Source organism: Ostrea edulis, chromosome 9 (genome assembly GCF_947568905.1).
Source record: "Ostrea edulis chromosome 9, xbOstEdul1.1, whole genome shotgun sequence".
Lineage (NCBI taxonomy): Eukaryota > Metazoa > Mollusca > Bivalvia > Ostreida > Ostreidae > Ostrea > Ostrea edulis.
Genome location: NC_079172.1, coordinates 65,571,004 through 65,595,059, shown reverse-complemented (window position 1 = coordinate 65,595,059; position 24,056 = coordinate 65,571,004). Strand labels below are relative to the sequence as shown.

At 35.0% G+C, this 24,056-nt stretch overlaps 2 protein-coding genes across 3 annotated transcripts; one reads left to right on the top strand and one right to left on the bottom strand.

The window, feature by feature from the left end:
* Nucleotides 1-1,291: 1,291 nt before the first annotated feature.
* Nucleotides 1,292-14,367, top strand: LOC125657515 (uncharacterized). Of its 2 annotated transcripts, none has more exons than XM_048888120.2 (6): nt 1,292-1,613; nt 1,819-1,852; nt 1,976-2,104; nt 4,420-4,543; nt 9,300-9,340; nt 9,429-14,367. In XM_048888120.2, the coding sequence occupies exons 1-6, from the start codon at nt 1,593-1,595 to the stop codon at nt 9,647-9,649; spliced, it is 570 nt and encodes a 189-aa protein (XP_048744077.2). In that variant the 5' UTR covers nt 1,292-1,592; the 3' UTR covers nt 9,650-14,367. The 2 variants fall into 2 exon arrangements, with proteins under 2 accessions (XP_048744077.2, XP_048744076.2); XM_048888119.2 differs by having other exon boundaries at nt 1,819-1,871.
* A 2,790-nt stretch (nt 14,368-17,157) lies between these two features.
* On the bottom strand, nt 17,158-22,657 carry LOC125657514 (4-hydroxy-2-oxoglutarate aldolase, mitochondrial-like). The gene is made up of 7 exons (XM_048888118.2): nt 22,327-22,657; nt 21,436-21,564; nt 20,996-21,123; nt 19,306-19,440; nt 19,041-19,137; nt 17,802-17,935; nt 17,158-17,493 (listed from the first exon to the last, which is right to left on the bottom strand). The coding sequence occupies exons 1-7, from the start codon at nt 22,562-22,564 to the stop codon at nt 17,341-17,343; spliced, it is 1,014 nt and encodes a 337-aa protein (XP_048744075.2). The 5' UTR covers nt 22,565-22,657; the 3' UTR covers nt 17,158-17,340.
* Nucleotides 22,658-24,056: the final 1,399 nt, after the last annotated feature.

The window sequence follows — 24,056 nt, the reverse complement described above, 5'->3', positions numbered from 1 at the left end:
ATTTGTTATAATTAGATTAGAAGCATCCAGGCAGCATTTTGATGTTTGCATGCATTGGGCCTTGTTCCATAGATAGGTAATTAAAAGATATTACCTTTTATTATATTTAAAACATGTAATTTCATTGTGTTACATTATTTGTAATGCAACTGTAAATATTTGAGTAAAGTATATTTTACTATATTTGAATTAAGGGAGATAACTCTTAAGGTTGAAATGTACTCTTTTGATTGTAAATCGCTGTGATATTCATTGTTACTATTTTGTCTTTTAGGGTCATTTTTTGTAATGGACATTTTGTAATCAACATTATGTAATCATCGTCATCATCCTTATTCGTTTTACCATGCAATAAATGACTGCATTGTGAACCCTAAGCCAGGAGTTGGTTATTTATACATTACAAACCACCACCCCTGCAACAATTATACATATTGAAAAGTTATGACACTGACTATTGTATTGGGTTTCGTTCTATGCCATAGTATTCCGTATGGTTCACTGTTTGGACCTGCTGTGTTGGGTTCCAGTATCCCGGACGGTTCACTGTTTGGACTGCTTTGTTTGGTGTCGGTGTGTCGGACGGTTCACTGTTTACATTGCTGTCTGGGTTTCGGTATCCCGGACGGTTCTCTGTTAGGACTGCTGTGTTGGGTTTCGGTATCCCGGACGGTTCTTTGTTTGGACTACTGTGTTGGGTTTCGATATATCGGACGGTTGACTGTTTGGACTGATGTATTGGGTTTCGGTATATCGGACGGTTCACCGTTTGGACTGCTGTGTTGGATTCCGACATCCCGGACGGTTCACTGTTTGGACTGTTATGATGGGTTTCGGTATATAGGACGGTTAACTGTTTGGACTGCTGTGTTGGGTTCCGTTATCCCGGACGGTTCTCTGTTTGCTGATACATCGTTTCGTGGAACAGGCGTTTGCATGTACTGTTGTGTTGACGGCGAATCTAGAAAAGGTGAAGATAACGAACTGTGATCAATCTCATAACTCCTACAAGGAATACAACTGTTTTATACAATGAAACTGTGACTGTGAACTTTGAAATTGTGACTGTTGTGGAAAGGATTACTATAAATTGGTCAATTAATCCATTGGTCATTCTGAGACCTGTTGATTGATATTGCAATTGTATGTGTTTGTACAGATGTAATGATGGACATCCCGTAAATTCTTGATGTATGCCAAGGCCAATACTGGGTATTTGCTCTGTATAAATAAAACAACATCTCTATTACAAAAATGTCCTTGTTTTATATGAATTTAAAAAGACACCGATTATACGAAAATGTCCTCTCCACTAAGGCTTCGTTACACTTCCTTAATAATACAAGTATATACCATGAAGTTTAATAGCATTTCTATTTCAATACACTTCCCTGTTGTTTTTACATATACTTCATGAATGAGTTTACAAGATATTCAAAAGTACACGTATAACAGTACAGGTCATGTAACGTGTAGTTATTTCGTGATTTAATATCTCATAAAATGGGCAACAAATTTCTCAGTCAGCTGCTACTGCAAGTGATTTTTGTGGTCTTTCATTGGCAAATAACAAATTCATCTGAAATTGGAAAATGCTCAAATGTGTCGAATGGGTATGTAAAATTCATAGACCAAAATAATTGTACACTGTAAATTTATTTTTGCGAAACATTGCTGATTGTTAATTAAATTGAATTCAATCTTAATTTCAGAATATTTATTTTATCTTTCTGAAACATTGCTTCTTGTTAGTTAGATGTTGGGTTTAAATTCAATCTTATTTTCATAATTTGTTTTCGTCTTAACCCGTTTCTCTAGGGAATCACTGAAATGCTGCAAGAATTACCGACTAGTAAGTGCCACTTGTGAAGGTAATTTCATCATCGTATGAACTCACATGTCACTATAGTAAAGGTTTTGGTCAGTTGCACTTTTATCTGAATTTTATGTAATTCTATTGCATTTTTTAAAAAAGAATGTTGGCCGGGGACGTTCGGAGAAAACTGCAAGGACAACTGCCCATCTGATCATTACGGCAAGTTCTGCAAAGAGATATGCCAGTGCACACCATGTGACAAGGCCCTAGGCTGCTTACGTCAGACAGGTAAGCTTATTATTGCTCTTTAAATCGCATATTAATCAGATATATAGTATATTTCTCATATGAAAGGTGAAGATAACGAACAGTGATATCAATCTCATAACTGATATAAGCAATACGGACACACCAGGGGTGGAATCAGGTGCCTAGGAGGAATAAGCATCCCCTATCTACTGGCCACACCCGCCGTGAGCCCTATATCTTGATCAGGTAAACGAGGTTATTCGTAATCAAAATCAGTGTCCAAGAACGGCCTAACAATCGGTATGAAACACATCAGACAGCATTTGACCCAATGATAAGTTGCATTGGCAAAGTACATGTCTATATCGTTTTAACCATCATAGAATTTGCGAAATGTTGACTTTATAGGATATCTTTAAAATATTTCCCTCTCACGCAATATAAGAAAACTTTTCGTACATTCTCTCTGAATTAAGATTGATGCATAAAATCTATTGTAAGATTTATACTAAAGATCTATCTCTATATCACTATTCCTATTTATAGCAACACACTGTTTTTATCTCTGTCTGTTACTATTCCTATTGATAACAACATAGTGTCTTTAACTCTGTCTGTTACTATTCCTATTGATAACAACATAGTGTCTTTATCTCTGTGACTATTCCTATTGATAACAACATAGTGTCTTTATCTCTGTCTGTTACTATTCCTATTGATAGCAATATATTGTCTTTAACTCTGTCTGTTACTATTCCTATTGATAACAACATACTGTCGTTATCTCTGTCTGTTACTATTCCTATTGATAACAACATACTGTCTTTATCTCTGTCTGTTACTATTCCTATTGATAACAACATATTGTATTTATCTCTGTTACTATTCCTATTGATAACAACATAGTGTCTTTATCTCTGTCTGTTACTATTCCTATTGATAACAACATACTGTCTTTATCTCTGTCTGTTACTATTCCTATTGATAACAACATAGTGTTTTTATCTCTGTCTGTTACTATTCCTATTGATAACAACATACTGTCTTTATCTCTGTCTGTTACTATTCCTATTGATAACAACATACTGTCTTTATCTCTGTCTGTTACTATTCCTATTGATAACAACATACTGTCGTTATCTCTGTTACTATTCCTATTGATAACAACATAGTGTCGTTATCTCTGTCTGTTACTATTCCTATTGATAACAACATATTGTCTTTATCTCTGTCTGTTACTATTCCTATTGATAACAACATACTGTCTTTATCTCTGTCTGTTACTATTTCTATTGATAGCAACATACTGTCTTTATCTCTGTCTGTTACTATTCCTATTGATAACAACATAGTGTCTTTATCTCTGTCTGTTACTATTCCTATTGATAACAACATACTGTCTTTATCTCTGTCTGTTACTATTCCTATTGATAACAACATACTGTCTTTATCTCTGTCTGTTACTATTCCTATTGATAACAACATAGTGTCTTTATCTCTGTCTGTTACTATTCCTATTGATAACAACATAGTGTCTTTATCTCTGTCTGTTACTATTCCTATTGATAACAACATACTGTCTTTATCTCTGTCTGTTACTATTCCTATTGATAGCAACATACTGTCTTTATCTCTGTCTGTTACTATTCCTATTGATAGCAACATACTGTCTTTATCTCTGTCTGTTACTATTCCTATTGATAACAACATAGTGTCTTTATCTCTGTCTGTTACTATTCCTATTGATAACAACATATTGTCTTTATCTCTGTCTGTTACTATTCCTATTGATAACAACATATTGTCTTTATCTCTGTCTGTTACTATTCCTATTGATAACAACATAGTGTCTTTATCTCTGTCTGTTACTATTCCTATTGATAACAACATACTGTCTTTATCTCTGTCTGTTACTATTCCTATTGATAACAACATATTGTCTTTATCTCTGTCTGTTACTATTCCTATTGATAACAACATACTGTCTTTATCTCTGTCTGTTACTATTCCTATTGATAACAACATAGTGTCTTTATCTCTGTCTGTTACTATTCCTATTGATAACAACATAGTGTCTTTATCTCTGTCTGTTACTATTCCTATTGATAACAACATACTGTCTTTATCTCTGTCTGTTACTATTCCTATTGATAACAACATAGTGTCTTTATCTCTGTTACTATTCCTATTGATAACAACATACTGTCTTTATCTCTGTCTGTTACTATTGATAACAACATAGTGTCTTTATCTCTATCTGTTACTATTCCTGTTGATAGCAACATAATATTTTTATACAACACAAAACAGCATCATATATTACGTTCATTTTAACACTTTTGTTTCCGACAAAGCATCCTCTTCTATCGACTCTGACGACAGCCCACCCGTTTGGGACTGGTCCATTACATTCATATGTCTGTCCGGAGGCTGTGTACTTTGTGTAGGTGTGGGCTTGATCATCTTTTGGAAATCAAGGTAATGCTTGTACATTGAGAAAGTAGTTCAAGTAAAAATTCTTCTTTTTTTTAAACAACATGCATCAATTAATAAAAACACATTCAAACTTGTAATGTAACAGTATAACATCAATTAATAAAATTATATTCAATCTTATACTGTAACAGTATAACCGATTTTTTTTTTTCAATTCACACTACAACACAATTTTATGATTAATGGACTTAGTTACTAACTAACCAGCCACTAGGCTGAAATCAAACTTTAATTGTGAATTATTCCGAAATAAAACAATATCCTTTTAAAAGTCAAATACATAGACAAATTAAAGATCATGAGGTTTATCTTTAACAATAGTAAATTCATATCACTGCATTTGTTGTTGTTGTTGTTGTTGCTGTTGTTGTCGTCGTCGTCGTTGTTGTTGTCGTCGTCATCGTTGTTGTTGTTGTTGTTGTTGTTGTTGTCGTCGTCGTTGTCGTCGTCGTCGTCGTTGTTGTTGTCGTCGTCGTCGTTGTTGTTGTCGTCGTCGTCGTTGTTGTCGTCGTCGTCGTTGTTGTTGTCGTCGTCGTCGTTCTTGTTGTTGTCGTTGTTGTTGTCGTCGTCGTTGTTGTTGTTGTTGTCGTCGTCGTTGTCGTTGTTGTTGTTGTCGTCGTTGTCGTTGTTGTTGTCGTCGTTGTCGTTGTTGTTGTTGTCGTCGTCGTCGTTGTTGTTGTTGTTGTCGTCGTTGTTGTTGTTGTTGTTGTTGTTGTTGTTGCTGTTGTTGTTGTTGTCGTCGTTGTTGTTGTTGTTGTCGTTGTTGTTGTTGTTGTCGTCGTTGTTGTTGTTGTTGTTGCTACTGTTGTTGTCGTCGTCGTTGTTGTTGTTGCTGCTGCTGTTTATATATACCATTGTCATTGCAGCAACCTATGTATATTCATGTATGTATCATATATGTATCAGTACAAACGTAATACGTCAGATGAAATGATGAAATCATTGAGATCTGGACACACTTCAGGCTAAGACTTGATTCAGCTGATTTCAGTTATATCCATATAATGATATAATCAGTTGTAGCAGGAGAGAGAGAAGGGGTATGCTATTGAAAATACGGATGTATATTTAATTGCTGTTATAAAATTTAGAAATTCATTTCAAAATTAAGGATTATCTCCCTCATGCATAGCTCTTAGCCTTGGACGAATTTGGCTCCACTTGTTTGGCTCGCTGTTTTTGGCTATATTTAGATCTAAAACTTCATAGTTATTTCGTATTTCAAACATTTCGGTTGAGCATCACTGAAGAGACATTATTTGTCGAAATGAGCATCTGGTGCATCAAAATTGGTACCGTATAAGTTTTACATTAAAGATAACAAGTTTTCTTAGTTGTGGTTGAAATCATTCATTTTATTTTCTAACCCACATTTACAATGTATTTTAAGGTATTCCATGTATAATGAAAGGATAATGAACAATCTTGAAGGATTTAGATCAACATAAAAGTTTATTGTTAGATAATGATGAAAGTGAAGCAGATGAAATTTACATGACTGGTAAACGATTAGAAACTGACCTTTTTGCACTTTTTGAAAGACTTGTTTGACCTTTGTAAAAATAAGAAAAATCTAATTTTCTAGAAATGTGTGCGGTCAATGATTAATTTTATTTCATATATTCATAAAAAGAAAGTGTATGTAACTTTCTACCGAAATATTAGTATGGAAATATAATTTATTTTTAAAATATTGTAATAAAACATGCTTTTCCCATATACTTCAATGTTAAATTCTAGGTGAAATAAATCAAGCAGTAAACAAAATTTTGAAAATTCCTTTGGTGGATTATTTTTATTTGATGAACCCTTCAAAATGATACCATGATTACAAATATTCCACCATCCATTTATTAGATATGAAATATGGTCATTATACATTGAATAGGGAAGTTATGCGTAATTGCTCAGGATGCTAAAACTTTGTATGTACTGATATAGTAATTATCCCATTGGTTCTAACAAATACATCTATTGTTTAGCCCTATCCGGTTGAAAAATGTTGTGTCAATTCAAGTTCTGAAAGGGTTTGGTAGGTTTTGTGGCGGAAGGGTTGATTAATCAAAAACGTTCTAAATCTGCATGATTTTACAGTTTTTCTTTTATCCAATATCTCGTCAGTTTTTATATCCCAATTCTTCTATCTCAGTTTTATAATTCATAATGCAAGAACATGTTGTTGAGACTTGGAACTAGTTCAAATTTTGTGATTCATTAATTTGGTTGATATATTTTTTTCCAAACAGAACACTGATTCTTAAAAAAGAAATTTTGAATAAAGAATCAGTATTTTTGGTGAATAAACAAATTATCTATAACCCGCACTTTTTAAAGTTCCACTTTAAAACAAGACTTTGTAATTTCTGTGCACTTTTGGAAATTCACATTGCTCCTAGTCTGTTCATTTAGCCTCTCAAATCCTATATTATAAATTTTCCGTATATCAAGTGTATAAAGGTCATTATTTATTTCCAATCTACAAGTATTAAATTTTTTTATATCTGTGTATTGTTAGATCACATGATTATGTATCTATTTTATGTAAGGATTCAGTTGTGTTGTTTATGTTGTGTTGACACTAACAGACAAATTAAGCTTAATTAGATAAATCTTCAGTAAATTCTAAGTCTAAAAAAATTAAAACACCATCGCCCAATAACAAGCACTCTGATCCCAGTCGTTCTTTTAAATTTCCTAATTCTACTTAAATGTAAATATTAAAAAGTGCACTTTTCAACAAATCGACCATATTGCACTACAAGGCTAAGGTGCGAACTTCGTTAATGCTTTAAAGTGTTGTGTCATGTAAAGTGTTATGTCATGAAAGGTGAACATAACGAACAGTGAACAAACAGCAGTTTGTTCTATAAAGTTTAAAGTTTTCTTTGTAAGGAATCTTTCTAATACAAATGTCAGTTTCTACCCTCTAGGTTTGATACAGGTTCAGTTATTTAAGAAAACGATGTACAGTACAGATGACAAATAGTTTCCTCTTCCTCATTACAATAGTTTCAGAGTTCTTATTACATACTTTTCCAAATTTAAACATCATACTATTTGTTGCTATATGTTTTGATTGAGTTCAATTAGAACTTGACATAAAGGAGAAAGTATTTTTGAGAATTCATCATGAACAAAAATGAGAATCATGATTTAGTTATACAGAACATTTATATGTTAAAATACGTATCAATTTTAACATGTGACACATTCCAAGTTTGAAGGATGGTCACAATGTTAAATCAAACTCCCAGTTTCTTAAACTTTAGCCCAAACTGACAAATTTTAAAAATGCTTGTTCTGCGTATGGTCAGTTTTTAAATCGAGGCAAGCTACTGACAAACAAATTGATGGTACAGGGGTTTACAACAGTCTCGATTAAAGTCAGCATTTCGCAAAATCTATGGTCGTTATAACTATCTAGTTCATCAATACAACCTATCATTGGGTCAAATGTTGTCTGACGTGTTTCATACCTATTGTTAAACCGTTCTTGGCACACTGATTTTGACTAAACCTGATCAAGATATAGGGCTCATGGCGGGTGGGACTGGTCGACAGGGGTGCTTACTCCTCCTAGGCACCTGATCCCACCTCTGGTGTGTCCAGGGGGCCGTGTTTACCCAACTCTCTATTTTTTATTGCTTATGGAAGTTATGAGATTGATCACCGTTCGTTATCTTCACTTTTCATATTGCTTGGGGAAATGTAGAGGGCACACATATCCTCCTCTTAAACTAATATATATTGTGTAAGTTGCCTCTGCTGGTGGACTGTTAGTCCCCGAGGGTCTCTACAGCCCAGTAGCTAAGCACTTCGTTACTAGCTTGAAAATACGGATGTATATTTAATTGCTGTTATAAAATTTAGAAATTCATTTCAAAATTAAGGATTATCTCCCTCATGCATAGCTCTTATCCTTGGACGAATTTGGCTCCACTTGTTTGGCACGCTGTTTTGGGCTATATTTAGATCTAAAACTTCATAGTTATTTCGGATTTCAAACATTTCGGTTGAGCATCACTGAAGAGACATTATTTGTCGAAATGCGCATCTGGTGCATCAAAATTGGTACCGTATAAGTTTTACATTGCAACATCGATATAGAAGAATGATACATTGACAAACCTGTTTACCAAAGCAAAATATCAGTAAAATACCGTTTCCTTCTGAAACCATCTATCTTTTCAAATTTGTGACAATCTTGTTGCTTTAGACACTAAAACCCATAACGTGGTTACATAGTTTTACTAAACCATTTGTAAAATATAGTAATCCTTCACTTCTCAGACTTTCCGGTCACAATGTATATTATAGCGCATGAAAAATAAGAACATAACTAAACATTTTCGGACAAATTTTACGATTTAACATTATTTAAACGAGCTTTGAAACTAAGAGACTGTAAATTCCTAAATATATGTGAGAAATTTGTTATCGCGTGAATTCGCGAGAAGCATTACTCGCGAAATAAAATTATTCGCTTTTATTTTTATGTTAGTAAAATACATGTAAAGATTCTTGATCAAATGAGCACCCGCGAATTCAGGTTCTCGTAATTTCACGTATACGAGTCATTTCATGATATTAGGTACTCGCGTAAAATAAAGAATATACGATATTAAAAATGAGAGAGAGAGAGAGAGGGGGGGGGGTATGTGTGTCGTCTCTGTTTATTGTCGTTGGTAATTAACTACATCGTACTTCATATTGTTATTCATTATCTCTTGCATTACAGAAAAAGACATCCAAGGCACAATGGAGACTTGGAAATTAAAGGTACATATAATACCTAAATAAAGAATGACGTAATATACTGTAAGACACAATCGTCACAATTGTTCTACGTCATACACTTACATTACAGGAACCAGTGCCAACGGACGCTCTCATCAAACTGCAGAGGAGTCCTCGAAGTGTCAGAAGAAAGTTTTGTTCAACAACTTCAAAGCAAAAAATATTGATATAAAACTCTGCTCATCAAACCAGGGAAAAGAGGGTAACGTCTACGGCCACCATAACGTAGCCTTGGAACAATACGACACCCTAGATCTTAAAATCAAAGCAAACACCGATTATTGGGCATAGTTCGTTTCCTTATAGTGTCCCAATGATCAATTAAAACCTATTAGCAAGGTTTTTATAGTTTGCCTCATGAATCGTAGATTCGGACCAGAGAACAATTTTAACTATCTTTAACAATGGATTTTAATACAGACCTGTTTGTTTTTTAATTCTTATGAGGCAGAATTTATCCATAAGTTTCTATATGAGAAGAGGAAATCTTTTCCTGTGGCCTTTAACTCAACATTTCGATATATCGACGACGTTTCATCTGTTAACAATGATCATTTTCTTTCATATGTTGATTAGACCGATATATCCCTGTGAACTCGAAATAAAAGACTCCACAGAGTCCTCCACATCTGATTTGTACTGTACGTAGATATTCTATTGAAAATAGATACTAACAGCAAACTAACCACTCAACTTCATGACAAACTTTATTTCAACTTTTCCATAGTCAACTTCCCATATCCCATTATCACCTGTATATTTGTGTTTATATCTCGCAGTAGATTATATTTGCAAAAGCTTGTTCTGCGCATGATAAATTTTCAAATCGAGACAATGTACGCACAATCAAGTTGATGCTACGGGGGTTTCAACAGTCTCATTTAAATTTAGCATTTCGCAAATTCTATGGTCGTTATAACGATCTAGTTTGCCAATACAACCTACAATGTATCAAATGTTGTCTGACGAGTTTCATACCGTTTGTTATGCCGTTCTTGGCACACTGATTTTCAGGGATTATTCCGTCTACCTGATCAAGATATAGGGCTCACGGCGGGTGTGACCGGTAGACAGGGAATGCTTACTCCTCTTAGGCACATGATTCCACCTTTGGTATATTCAGGGGTCCGTGTTTGCCCAGCTCTTAATTTTGTATTCCTTTTCATTGATGGCCATAAACGTACAACCATAAATGAGTAATCTGTTATTTATTCTACTATACATAATTCATTGAAAACAACAACTTTTCTTAATTATTATCATTATAAGCTCATTAAGATTCAGTTACTGGAATCTTTTACACTAATAATAACACACAGGTTATGGTGCTAGTGTTTCTTCCCCTTGAACAGTCCTACATATTATATGACTGTGACCACACTCAGTGTTTTCATTCCATTCTTACAAAGGATCATACAAGAAAATGAAATTACTCCTATAAGCAATACAAAATAGATAGATGGACAAACACGGACTCCTGGACACAACAGAGGTGGGATCAGGTGCGTAGGAGGAGTAAGCATCCCCTGTCGACCGGTCACACTCGCCGTGAGCCCTATATCCTGATCAGGTAAACGGAGTTATCCTCAGTCAAAATCAGTGTGCTAAAATGTTAAAAGTTGGTGTTATGAAACATTAGTCATATTTCTGCAATTGTTTGTAAAAGGTTTAAAAATCATGAATAGAATTTACGTCAGATATTTTGTAATAAAAGAACTAGATTTCATAAAACTTAGAGCAAAACTGAGTTTAGTTTGATTGTTCAAACAAATGATATTTTCCAATTAAATACGTCTATAGTATAAAACGTGATTGTTTTTTATGTATTCATAATCTATAAACTATTTCATTTTCTCAGTAAATGATCTTTAACTGCTTTTTGCATCGTCAGTTATTAGATGAAAATAGCATTTTAAAATATTTCTAGACCTTCATTAATGTATTGATATTTGATTTCTCTACAAGTATTCTGTATTTGATTTTGTAATGTATTGATATTTGATTTCTCTACAAGTATTCTGTATTTGATTTTGTAATGTATTGATATTTGATTTCTCTACAAGTATTCTGTATTTGATTTTGTAATGTATTGATATTTGATTTCTCTACAAGTATTCTGTATTTGATTTTGTTTATACATACTTTGTATCCTACTATCAAAACTATGTGATATTCGATTTGGGGTAGAATCCTACATCATTTCTTAAATTTCAGATATGTTTTTCCACATGATGTTTATTTTCCTTATTTCTACTCGTTCACAATATGGTTATACTAGTATTTCCCAAATTGTTAAACTTTAGAAGGTTGTGATAAAGTTTACCCTTGAATCCTATCAAATATTATCACATCCACTTCAACTTGAATTGGAGGGTTTTATCAAGAAAGTGTGCATTTCATATTGCAAGTTATCGTGTACTTCTCCTTAGATCCACTCATCAATTGGTTATTTATAGTTAAGGAGTTCTTCCCCTATTGTCTCCTATTGTCTCCTTCCCGTTTTGCGTCTCTTTGAATTAAGATATACACAACGCAATGCCAGAAAAAAGACGGATATGACCATCAAATCACAAGCTTCCGCCATGTCGTTAGCAACCATGAGTGTGGAACGCTCCTTGTTCTGTACTATTCAATCAAACCTTGGAAATCCTGAAGTACATACAAACTGTTAGAATGGGGTAACTAGAGGGGCTCTGTTAAGATGGGGTAACTACAGAGGCTCTGTTAAGATGGGGTAACTAGAGGGGCTCTGTTGAGATAGGGGTAACTAGAGGGGCTCTGTTAGGATGGGGTAACTAGAGGGGCTCTGTTAATATGAGGTAACTAGAGGGGCTCTCTTAAGATGGGGTAACTAGAAGGGCTCTGTTAGGGTGGAGTAACTAGAGAGGCTCTGTTAGGATGGGGTAACTAGAGGGCCTCTGTTAGGATGGGGTAACTAGATGGGCTCTGTTAGGATGGGGTAACTAGAGGGGTTCTGTCAGGATGGGGTAACTAGAGGGGCTCTGTTGGGATAGGGGTAACTAGAGGGGCTCTGTTAAGATGGGGTAACTAGAGAGGCTCAGTTAGGATGGGGTAACTAGTGGGACTCTGTTAGGATGGGGTAACTAGAGGGGTTCTATCTTGGAAAGTACATGACAAGCAATACAGACGGCGCAAAGAACAAAACCCGGTCTCTTCTTTGGGGAGGTTGACTCGCAATTACAGCTGATTTACATAACACCTGGGTTCAGTCTCAATACAATCCCTGTCAGCTCCCTCTAAGCCCAATCTTGGGAAATGCTACAACTTTAATTGTTCTTGCGATAAATACTCATGCATGTTTTAGCACAGCCGTCTACGCTGTAGTGGTTTGCATTCAGTTTCAATGCACTTTATCTTCAAATAGTGCTCAGTCACAATGTTCATTCAATCAAACGCATGGTCAGCCAACCTGTACACCTCAAACTGTCAAAGACAAATCCTTATCTGTAGGCTGTTCAAAGTCATGCAATGTTTTAGAAGAGACAGGGGATTCACCTATAGCCACTACTATTTATCATTATCTTGATTTCATGTCGGCTAGAAGGGATGCCCTGTCTTGTCGGAAACTTATAACAGTTTTTCAAACTATTTGTGTTCCCATTGCAGAGGGCAAATCGGAAGATCAACCACTCGCAGGACATTTTGGGGGTTATGAAATAGCTACTATAAATATGCTGATCCGGATCTCTGATTCTAAATGCATTGAGCTGCGGCATGTTTTATGCCAAATGGTTACACAACGCAAGACAACACTTCAACAATCATTATCAGTGATACATCTTTGCCAGCCAAGGGTGACGATACACGGTGTTTTATCACGCTTGGCTAGTGAAGATGTCAGTGATAGGGAAATCGATGTTTCAGAATTAAAATTATCACGTTAGGATAACGCAATCAAAGCGTCAAGACTTGTGCATGTGGATCATTTTCCTAGAATCATTTAATGGAGCAGTGTATCTTTTGTGAGTGGATATCAGACAATGTTGATTTATAGACAGACAGCTATGAGTCACCATACTTCGGTCATGGAGGTTGTTTAGCAAACTAGAAGTGATAAATAAATTAGATAGCTTACATAAGGAATATGTATTGGTTCCAGCTGACAAAGCTTGTGTAATTTGATTTTTATAATTCCAAAACGTGTCTAAATTTCTTATCTCTAGCGTAAATAATGTTACCTTTACTATTCAGTTATTTTCCTGTCCTTAATTCTTTGATTTCTTCCTGTTTTTGAATATTTCCACTTTTATTTTGTTTTGAGAAAGCACGTGTATTTTGAGAGGAAAAGGTCCTCCATTTTGACAGTTCTCTTGAAGTTATTTATAAACAACGTTTCTGATTGGTCAAGGGTCTCAGCTTTAAACGTTGCAGATTTCATGTTTCACTCGTTGGGCGGGGTATTGTGAAGTCGAGTTTGATTGGTTAAAGGGGATATAAAAACGTGAACGCGGCTCGTTTAACTTTACTTTAGGTTGTGGTAAAGAATCTCCAGGTTCGACCACTTTTCTTATTCCCTACTAATATTAGCTAGGCATTGTGCGAGCTTTTGCTGCACGATTTTCTTGCCTAAATTTCTATTACTGTCCCATTTTGACAATGAATTAAATTCTTTTTGATATTGAAACCCAACCTTAAAGTCTGGCTCAAGGTGAAGTAGATCTCTTACCTAGGGGAATATTATTTAATTTGTTGAATACGATTTTCTCTACATAGGACTTATAATTTATAGGTAGTAGTTTTATATTGCTACATGAGAAATAGTGTAGGATATTTTTTACGTTATTTTCAAGGCTCTGAATCACTTTGAAGAGTATGGAGGTCCATTAGTGTACTTTATAGATATATTTTGTTTTGCTTGGATCTACTCCTTCCCTTATTCTCAGGTTATTTTTCGTTATTTCCACTTATTAAGTTTTTCTAAGTTCACAGTTGTTATTCCTATATTACATTAACTTTTGATATGTTAATAAATTGTAAATTAACTCTTACACTGGTGTTTTAATTCAAGAATTCTGGTATCATAAGGGACATAGTTCAAGAATACACGAATGAACCTGGGTTGACAAATATTTTGAACCATTCATAGTACTTATACTATTTTGTATATGTAGTGTGCTCTGCTTGTGTTAAATTCATGGGCTTATGGATATATTTGGAATTGAATTGAATTTAGTGACATTCTAAAACACATGATTATAGGTTTGTGATGGTCCTGCAGAGTTCGATATAGGTAGGGAGCACTGTGGGTATACAAACAGTTTGGTTCCGGTTACACTTGTAACAACATTGTCTTTGCTTGTAAGGCTCATTACTACAACTGTATTTTAAACGAACTTGGCATCAATTCCACATTTGGTAATCTTACTTGTACTCCGACTGACCTTTTAAAAGATGAAATTCTTCAAAACCATGCTTCAATTTTAGGCACATTTGGTATCCCAGTCGGTGGGTCGAATGAATATGAGTTACTGTACCTATACTGGATTCCTAAACTACATAAAAACCCTTACAAAGATATATTGCTGGATCCAGCAAGTGCTCAACACATACCAGAAGTGGTGTAAATTAAATGTGGATTGTAAAAAAATTCTAAAGAACTTCCATCAAATTTAAAATAATGAAATTTTTCTCAAATCAACATCAAAACGTATGACTTTTCAACATTCTACACCACTATTCCTAACGATAAATTAAAGACTACACTTTTTGACATCATAGACAGTTGCCTCTTCCACAAATGAAAAAGGGAAATGATCAGTCCATCAAAAAATAACTTGGTTAAGCACCACACTGATTCTACACACAAGTACTCTGAAGTTGATATTCAAAAATTCTGCAGCTCTTCATTGACAATATCTTCTTAGTCTTTGGTGATCGGGTCTTCCAAAAGCCTGTTGGAATTTTCCTGGGCATGAATTGTGCTCCTTTGTTAACTGACCTGTTTTATATTCTTACGAGGCAGAATTTATTCAAAAGCTTCTGCATGAGATTGATTGTATCTTGCTTAACGTCTCACTCGAGAATTTTTCACTCATATGGAGATGTCACCAAGACCGGTGAAGGGCTTCAGATTTAGGCCTATGCTTGGCGCTTACGGCCATTGAGCAGTGAGGGTTCTTTAGCGTGCCACACCTACTGTGACACGGGTCATCTGTTTTTAAGGTCATCTCCGAGGACCTGTGACATTCACACCTGATGAAAAGTGTTTGGCGATGGAACTGTCACTACCTGTTTTTACGACTTAGGTTTATCGCGGCCGGGATTCGAACCCAGGCCTTCTGCATGTAGGGCGAAAGCTCTAACCTCTTGGCCACCGCGGCGGCATGAGAAAAAAAATTATCTAGCTGTGACCTTCAACACAACATTTAGATATATCGATGTTTTATCTATTAGCAATAATCACTTTCAGTTATAAGTCAGTTCAATATATCCCCTTAAATCAAAATAAGAGACACAAAAGAGTCTTCCATATCTGCTTCATAGCTAAATATTTTATTGAACATAGATGCTAACGGCAAACTAACAAATCAACTTTATGACGACCTGGATGATTTCAGCTTCTCCATTGTCAACTTCCCATATCTATGTAGAAACATTCCATTATCAACTGCAAATGGTGTTTGTCTCTCAACTGATTCGATATGCAAGCGTGTCTTCTGCATATGATCAATTTGTAAATCGAGGCAGGCTACTGACAAACAATTTGATGTTACAGAGGTTTCAACAGTCTCGTTGAAAGTCAGCATTTCGCAAATTCTATGGTCGTTATAACGATCTAGTTTGCCAGTACAACCTATCATTGGGCCAAATGCTGTTTGACGTGTTTCATACCTATTGTCAGGCCTCTCTTTATACACTGACTTTGACTACGGGTTACACCGTTTACCTGATCGAGATATAGGGTTCAAAGTGGGTGTGACCAGTGTGACTTTGATATTTGAATTTTGAAATGTGACTTGATGAACTTTCTAACTCCACTTCTGTATGTATAATACAATGTATAGGTGTCGTATATGCATTTGTTTTTGGGACATGCTGTTTGTTTTTGGGGCAGGCTATTTGTTTTTGGGGCATGCTAATTGTTTTGGGGCAGGCTATTTGTTTTTGGGGCAGGCTATTTATTTTTGGGGCAGGCTGTTTGTTTTTGGGGCATGCTGTTTGTTTTTGGGGCAGGCTATTTGCTTTTGGGGCATGCTATTTGTTTTTGGGGCATGCTATTTGTTTTTGGGGCAGACTATTTGTTTTTGGGGAATGCTATTTGTTTTTGGGGCAGGCTGTTTGTTTTTGGGGCATGCTGTTTATTTTTGGGGCATGCTATTTGTTTTTGGGACAGGCTGTTTGTTTTTGGGGCATGCTATTTGTTTGGCCACCCATTGCCCATGTTGATATTTGATTTGTATTTGTAATATAATCCAATACAGACTTGCCCATAATATCACTATATCATAATAAATTTTTTTTTTAAATATTTCATTTTGTTACACTTTTCTGAGATAAATGAACTAGATTAGCAGATTGTGACCCTCGATTCCAAAGCCACTGCTAATGTGTCCAGGGTTATCTACATTTGTCTGGAATTTGTATTACTATTCTTAAAATTAAGTTTCATTGTTCAGTTTTTATTTTACAGTGCTAATCTTATTTTGATAACTTCTGGTATACAACTCTAAAAAAATATATTAGATCTCTCGATCTCTCTCTCTCTCAATCTCTCGATCTCTCTCTCTGCTAAATACAAAGTTTGTATGGGAAGCCTGACGCCTAATAACACATGTACGTATAGTATTATATCTATTTATTTTTCACATTTTCCCTGAAGATTTATACAATCATACATATCTGTGTTCCTAAGTGTAACAGAATCTAAATAAAACGCATATAAAATATAAAAATTCTATACACATAAATATCATCCTGATCTTCTTATGATGTCACAGGCTGGTACTTAGAATTCCTTTCTCTCAAGAGAGAAACCCTGAGGATTTGAAAACAGTCCTCATTACTTCTTTCTGCTCTGATGTGATTGGTTGTAATGGCGATCTTGCTGGGCCTCCATAGTAACCAAACCACTCCATAGCAACCTTAAGACCTGGGACGCCAAACCTCTTGGTTACCTAGGGAAATTAAACTGCAGATCAACATCACACTTTGAATTTCATTATTCTCATATGATTATTTCTAACCATATACCTTATATCAGGTATTTTCTGCAGTTAGAAAATGTTCTCATTATAGCATATCATAATCTGTGTTTCCAATTTCTGCTATTGCTTTATAATGATGCATTTAAAGAAAATCTAAATTCTATTGTTTACAATATTTTGTGACTAATTTTTGTGGAATTTTCTTATCCACAAAAAATGGACAACCGCAGAAAAACACGTTTTACTGAATGAAGTCTCAGTGATGATGCACTACTCACACAGGCATTAGGAGCTACGATTCTCTGCTGTAGCTTAACAGCCCCATCCATCTGTCCTTGTTTGTACAGCTTCTCTAAATCACAGAGTTCTTGTCCCAGCATATTGGCCACCCCACACACCCCTCCCACACAACCTACAACATACAAGTCATCATCAAACACACAACCTACAACATACACGTCATCATCAAACACACAACCTACAACATACAAGTCATCATCAAACACACAACCTACAACATACAAGTCATCATCAAACACACAACCTACAACATACAAGTCATCATCAAACACACAACCTACAACATACAAGTCATCATCAAACACACAACCTACATGTACAACATACAAGTCATCATCAAACACACAACCTACAACATACAAGTCATCAAACTCACAACCTACAACATACAAGTCATCATCAAACACACAACCTACAACATACAAGTCATCATCAAACACACAACCTACAACATACAAGTCATCATCAAACACACAACCTACATGTACAACATACAAGTCATCAAACTCACAACCTACAACATACAAGTCATCATCAAACACACAACCTACATGTACAACATACAAGTCATCATCAAACACACAACCTACAACATACAAGTCATCAAACTCGTTGAGTTCCAATTATTTCACAGCCCTTCCACACAACCTACAGCAGAATTCCACTTTTGAAACATGTGACCTAAAAATACAATGGGATGAGTTCTTGTAGGTCCTGGACTAAATTTCTATAAGTAGCTTGTTATTGGGGTTTCTGATAAGTACATGTACATACCTACAAGCATCTATACCTATCAACAAGTACCTGTCTACAAGTACCTATACCTACAAGTACCTACCTACAAGTACCAACCCACAAGTACCTATATACAAGTACCTACCTACATGTAACAACCTATAAGTACCAACCTAAAAGTGCTTATAACTACAAGTACCTATATCTTCAAGTACTTTTACATACAAGTACCTATACCTACAAGTATTTATACCTACAAGTACTTATACCTTCAAGTACCTAACTATAAGTACCTACCAATAAATACCTATACCTACAAGTACCTACCAACAAGTACTTATATCTACAAGTACCTACCTACAATACAAGTACCTACCTACAAGTACCTATTCCTACAAGTACCTACCTACAAATACCTATACTTACAAGTACCTATACCTACAAGTACCTACCTATAAGTACTTATACCTACAAGTACCTACCTACAAGATAGGATGGCAGTAAGAATCCAGCTGATCCAGCCATTATCTGGAAGTCGTTGCCCTTAGTCTTGTACACCAAATTGGCAAGCTTCGCTATCTGTCAAGAAATGAGTAGAGATTACACAGCAACACTTGACTGAATGTTGGAATGACAGGTCTGGTGACTGATCATGCCTTGTTGAACAAATCTGCAAAGAAGGGGGTCTAAAACAAAGCCATGTCATGAGATTTCTATCTCCGTTTTTTTCTCTGAGAAAATACTTACATCTCCTCCGCTGTCTTTCAGTCCAATGATGTTGGGGTGAGAGGACAGTGCTATAATGACCTCTGGGTCAAGGTCAATTGCTGTGTTGCCAGGGACACTATACAATAGTATGGGTATCTTACTGGCATCAGCCACCTACAATACAGAGGTATAAGATAGTTTCTGAATGAATCGATCAACAACGCTATTCAGCAAAGAGTTTCTCTACCAGAATTGGCACCTTGCTATAAACAGCTTTGCCACCCATATTCATTGAATTCATTATAAATGTGTTTGATGTAACTGTGTTTTTAAAATGTAAGCATGAATTCATTATAAGCGTGTTCACTGTAACTGTTTTACTGCAAGTGTGAATTCATTTTAAGTGTGTCTACCAGAATTGGCACCTTGCTATAAACAGCTTTGCCACTCATATTCATTGAAGTCATTATAAATGAGTTTGCTATAACTGTGTTTTACTGTAAGTGTGAATTCATCATAAGTATGTTCACTGTTACTGTGTTTTTCTGTAAGCATGAATTCATTATAAGTGTATTCACTGTAACTGTATTTTACTGTAAGCATGAATTCATTATAAGTGTGTTGACTGTAACTGTGTTTTTCTGTAAGCGTGAATTCATTATAAATGTGTTCACTGTAACTGTATTATTGTAAGTGTGAATTCATTATAAGTGTGTTCACTGTAACTGTGTTTTACTGTAAGTGTGAATTCATTATAAGTGTGTTCACTGTAACTGTGTTTTACTGTAAGTGTGAATTCATTATAAGTGTGTTCACTGTAACTGTTTTACTGTAAGTGTGAATTCATTATAAGTGTGTTCACTGTAACTGTGTTTTACTGTAAGTGTGAATTCATTATAAGTGTGTTCACTGTGACTGTATTTTACTGTAAGTGTGAATTCATTATAAGTGTGTTCACTGTGACTGTATTTTACTGTAAGTGTGAATTCATTATAAGTGTGTTCACTGTGACTGTATTTTACTGTAAGTGTGAATTCATTATAAGTGTGTTCACTGTGACTGTATTTTACTGTAAGTGTGAATTCATTATAAGTGTGTTCACTGTGACTGTATTTTACTGTAAGTGTGAATTCATTATAAGTGTGTTCACTGTGACTGTATTTTACTGTAAGTGTGAATTCATTATAAGTGTGTTCACTGTAACTGTGTTTTACTGTAAGTGTGTATTCATTATAAGTGTGTTCACTGTAACTGTATTTTACTGTAAGTGTGAATTCATTATAAATGTGTTCACTGTAACTGTGTATTATTGTAAGTGTGAATTCATTATAAATGTGTTCACTGTAACTGTGTATTATTGTAAGTGTGAATTCATTATAAGTGTGTTCACTGTAACTGTGTATTATTGTAAGTGTGTATTCATTATAAGTGTGTTCACTGTAACTGTGTTTCACTGTAAGTGTGAATTCATTATAAATGTGTTCACTGTAACTGTGTATTATTGTAAGTGTGAATTCATTATAAGTGTGTTCACTGTAACTGTGTATTATTGTAAGTGTGAATTCATTATAAATTTGTTCACTGTAACTGTGTATTATTGTAAGTGTGAATTCATTATAAGTGTGTTCACTGTAACTGTGTATTATTGTAAGTGTGAATTCATTATAAGTGTGTTCACTGTAACTGTGTTTTACTGTACAGTACATTAAATGGTTGACAAGAGTCCTACCTTTGTGAAATGATTGATAAGTGCTCTGTTGTGCATGCCATTCTTGTAATAACTGGGTGTGACAACCAAGGCAGCATGTGCCCCAACATCTGCCATCTGATTGGTCATCTCTATGGTATCTCTGGTTGCTACAAATGATCAGATTTACACACCTTTCATTTAATATGATAATTTAACCATTGCTTTGGATGCATTAGCTACAAATGTTTCACTTGTGAGATCATGTTCTAGAGAAAAGGCCATCAGTCAACAGTCAAATTCAGCAAATATCATATTCCTTTTCAGCTGGTAAGACATATGTTCCAATGAACAAGTAATACAGGTACCCTTCAATTATCATAAACATTTCACTTACCTGTGTAGAAATATTTAAGATAAATTTTTCCTGTTTTCTGCAATAATTTGAAAACATGTACCACTATTCTTTGCTAGTGACTTACATTCACATCCAGAGCCTGCCATTATGACCTTATCAGAGGTCGCTGTCTTGGCGACATGTTCTACGACCTTGACCCTTTCCTCTGCTGTTTGGTACACATATTCACCATTGGATCCCTGTACAACATAACCTACAATGTAAATCAACATTTCCTCTATTGGTTAATTTGCTCTATCAACTTTGCTGTCTGGCACCTGCCATCGAATCCATCCAACTGCCACAGGAAAAAGAAAACCTGTATCCTACGACAAAACTATGTCACTGTGCAACTTTTTTATTTCATAACGATAAAGGATATATCGATCTGGTTGTCCAAAATGTTTTCCCCAAATGAATTTAATTCTGCCTTTTTTCTGAATTATGACAACTCTTAAACAAAATCTGCACAAAAATGGAAATATGTATAACCAGATAAAAACATTGGTCTTTTTAAGTCATTACCTTAGACCTTTTGTAAATGGGCCCCTGATCACATGAGAAAAGTGAGATTCCAAAGAAAAATGTCCCTAAATATTTCATTGAAAACCACTATTTCACAAAGGATTCCCATGAAACCAATTTCTTCTAAATTTTGATGAATTATACAACCCTGATTTTAGAAATGTCATCATTGCTATCATAATTCTCAAAATAATCTTACAATCATAATGATGAAAGATTAACAATTTATTCACAAAGTTTTGGATTAGAAAATTACATATATAATTATTTAAAGAATAAGTACTCAAGTACTTTTTAGAAGACCATGTTAAAATCTTTATAGTTCACCAATATCTGATCAACAACAGATATTCCTGTCATGAAAATACATGAGCAGTGTAGTTTCAGGTAACCTATCTCAGGTTTATTTATCTCTATTTACCTGACAGGTGTAGTGACCTACATATCTTACCTCCGAATGGTATCTTGTTCCACTTCTGCATATTTTCCGTCAGTTTGTCAAAAGCAATACTTTCATCCTTATTGAATGGTGTAGCTATGGGGGGATAGATACCACTGACATCCACACGTCCGGTGCTCAAGTGTCTCACCAGCGACATCACAGGCGACACAGACAGCCTGGAAAGGTTTCCATCAGATAAAATCCGTGATCGCCTGCAAATCTCCGCGAGGTTTTGTACTCGCTTCATGTTGGTTGATGCGTGGACACGTATCGGGTGTCGCACGGCTAGGAACGGGTGTCTACTGTTTTCACGGACGACCTCCCGAGTTAAAGTTAAAATGAAACTGAAACTAGATATCATACTTCCGGTATTAAACAACAGATAGCGGGAAATTCAAATCAAGAACAAGCAGAGCAAAAGGGGAATAACTCCTACGTTTCCCGATGCATTTAGCACGAGTGTTTTACACATGGGCTCGGTTGTCAGATATTGAAGTTTTGTATTATTTGTTCCCGAATAATAAATTGAAGTTTTGTATAATTGATATCCAAATAATAAATTTTATAAATAAAATTCACCACCAAAATCCTATATTTTTTTTTTTGTCATTTTAAAAAAAGGTGTATGATATGTGTTCCACAGGGGATAGATATTTATATATGGATTGAGAACAAAATGGATAAGAAGCCCCTGTGTGTGTACATTAAAAAAAGAACTTTTTTCATTTCTTTCATACCTGTGTAGAACCATCTTTTTTCAAATAATTATCCTGAATTAATTTTTGTTGAATAAAAATTTGTAAGCACTGATCTCTGAAAAATTCACGATATTTTCTAATAATTTCAGAATAATTGTGTAATCACCTATTGCAGAGATACATGGAACTTTTAATCTAATAGTATTTATTGTTTGATACAAAAGTATATGTAATTTTCAAATTAAAAGTCCTATTTCATTGTGAATACATTTTTATTTCTCTGCAATAGTTCCATGCATGATCATTAGACATTTCAAGAAAATCATGACAGAAAATGTTGGTATTTCTAAAATTAATGCATATTGTTTATTTCAACAAAATTGAGGAGAAATATTGGTTACAAGGGAATAATTTTACTAATAACTCAATTTCATTGAGAAGAATTATCAGTTAGAACTTGATTCTCATTTTCTTCATGACAACCAAAGGATCCCTTGGTTGTTCAAACATATTACATTGATGAAGTGTACAAATTCTCAGACATCAGTTAGGATGTTAGGTTGTTGACTGAGTATCAGGAAATGTGCCCCCACCACCACTACCCACCTCTCAGTCATTGTGTGGGACCTGACCTAACAAAACTTGGTCCACTTGGGACAAAACCATGATTGATATTTACAACTACTTTTCTTGTAATTTGACATGAGAAATGAAGTATCTTATCACTGGGTGTCTTTTTTTTCACATAACACTTATCTTTATAATCTAAATAAACACTTATAGGGGGAAGGATTGGAAAACTCACTGGACTCAGATTTAGGTCTGCACATATACATGTATTTGCATTTCAATGACTCAAAAACTTGAATGGGTCTCATGACTTATTTGAAAGTTCTGTGCAAGATCACCAGAATGTGTTGGCATTATTTCTGCCGTGGTAGAGCGTTCGCCCCAAATGTGGGAGGTCGGGGTTCGAATCCCAGCCATGACAGACCTAAGTCGTTAAAACAGGTAGTGACAGTTCCATCGCCAAATGCTTGG

Coding starts and splice junctions, on each gene's coding strand:
- LOC125657514 (XM_048888118.2), bottom strand. CDS start 22,564: ATGAAGCGAGTACAAAACCTCGCGGAGATTTGCAGGCGATCACGGATT. Junction 19,138..19,305: donor TGAAAGACAGCGGAGGAGAT/GTAAGTATTTTC, acceptor ATTTCTTGACAG/ATAGCGAAGCTTGCCAATTT. Junction 17,936..19,040: donor ACTGCCATCCTATCTTGTAG/GTAGGTACTTGT, acceptor TGTATGTTGTAG/GTTGTGTGGGAGGGGTGTGT.
- LOC125657515 (XM_048888119.2), top strand. CDS start 1,504: ATGGGCAACAAATTTCTCAGTCAGCTGCTACTGCAAGTGATTTTTGTG. Junction 2,105..4,419: donor AGGCTGCTTACGTCAGACAG/GTAAGCTTATTA, acceptor TTTCCGACAAAG/CATCCTCTTCTATCGACTCT. Junction 4,544..9,299: donor ATCATCTTTTGGAAATCAAG/GTAATGCTTGTA, acceptor CTTGCATTACAG/AAAAAGACATCCAAGGCACA.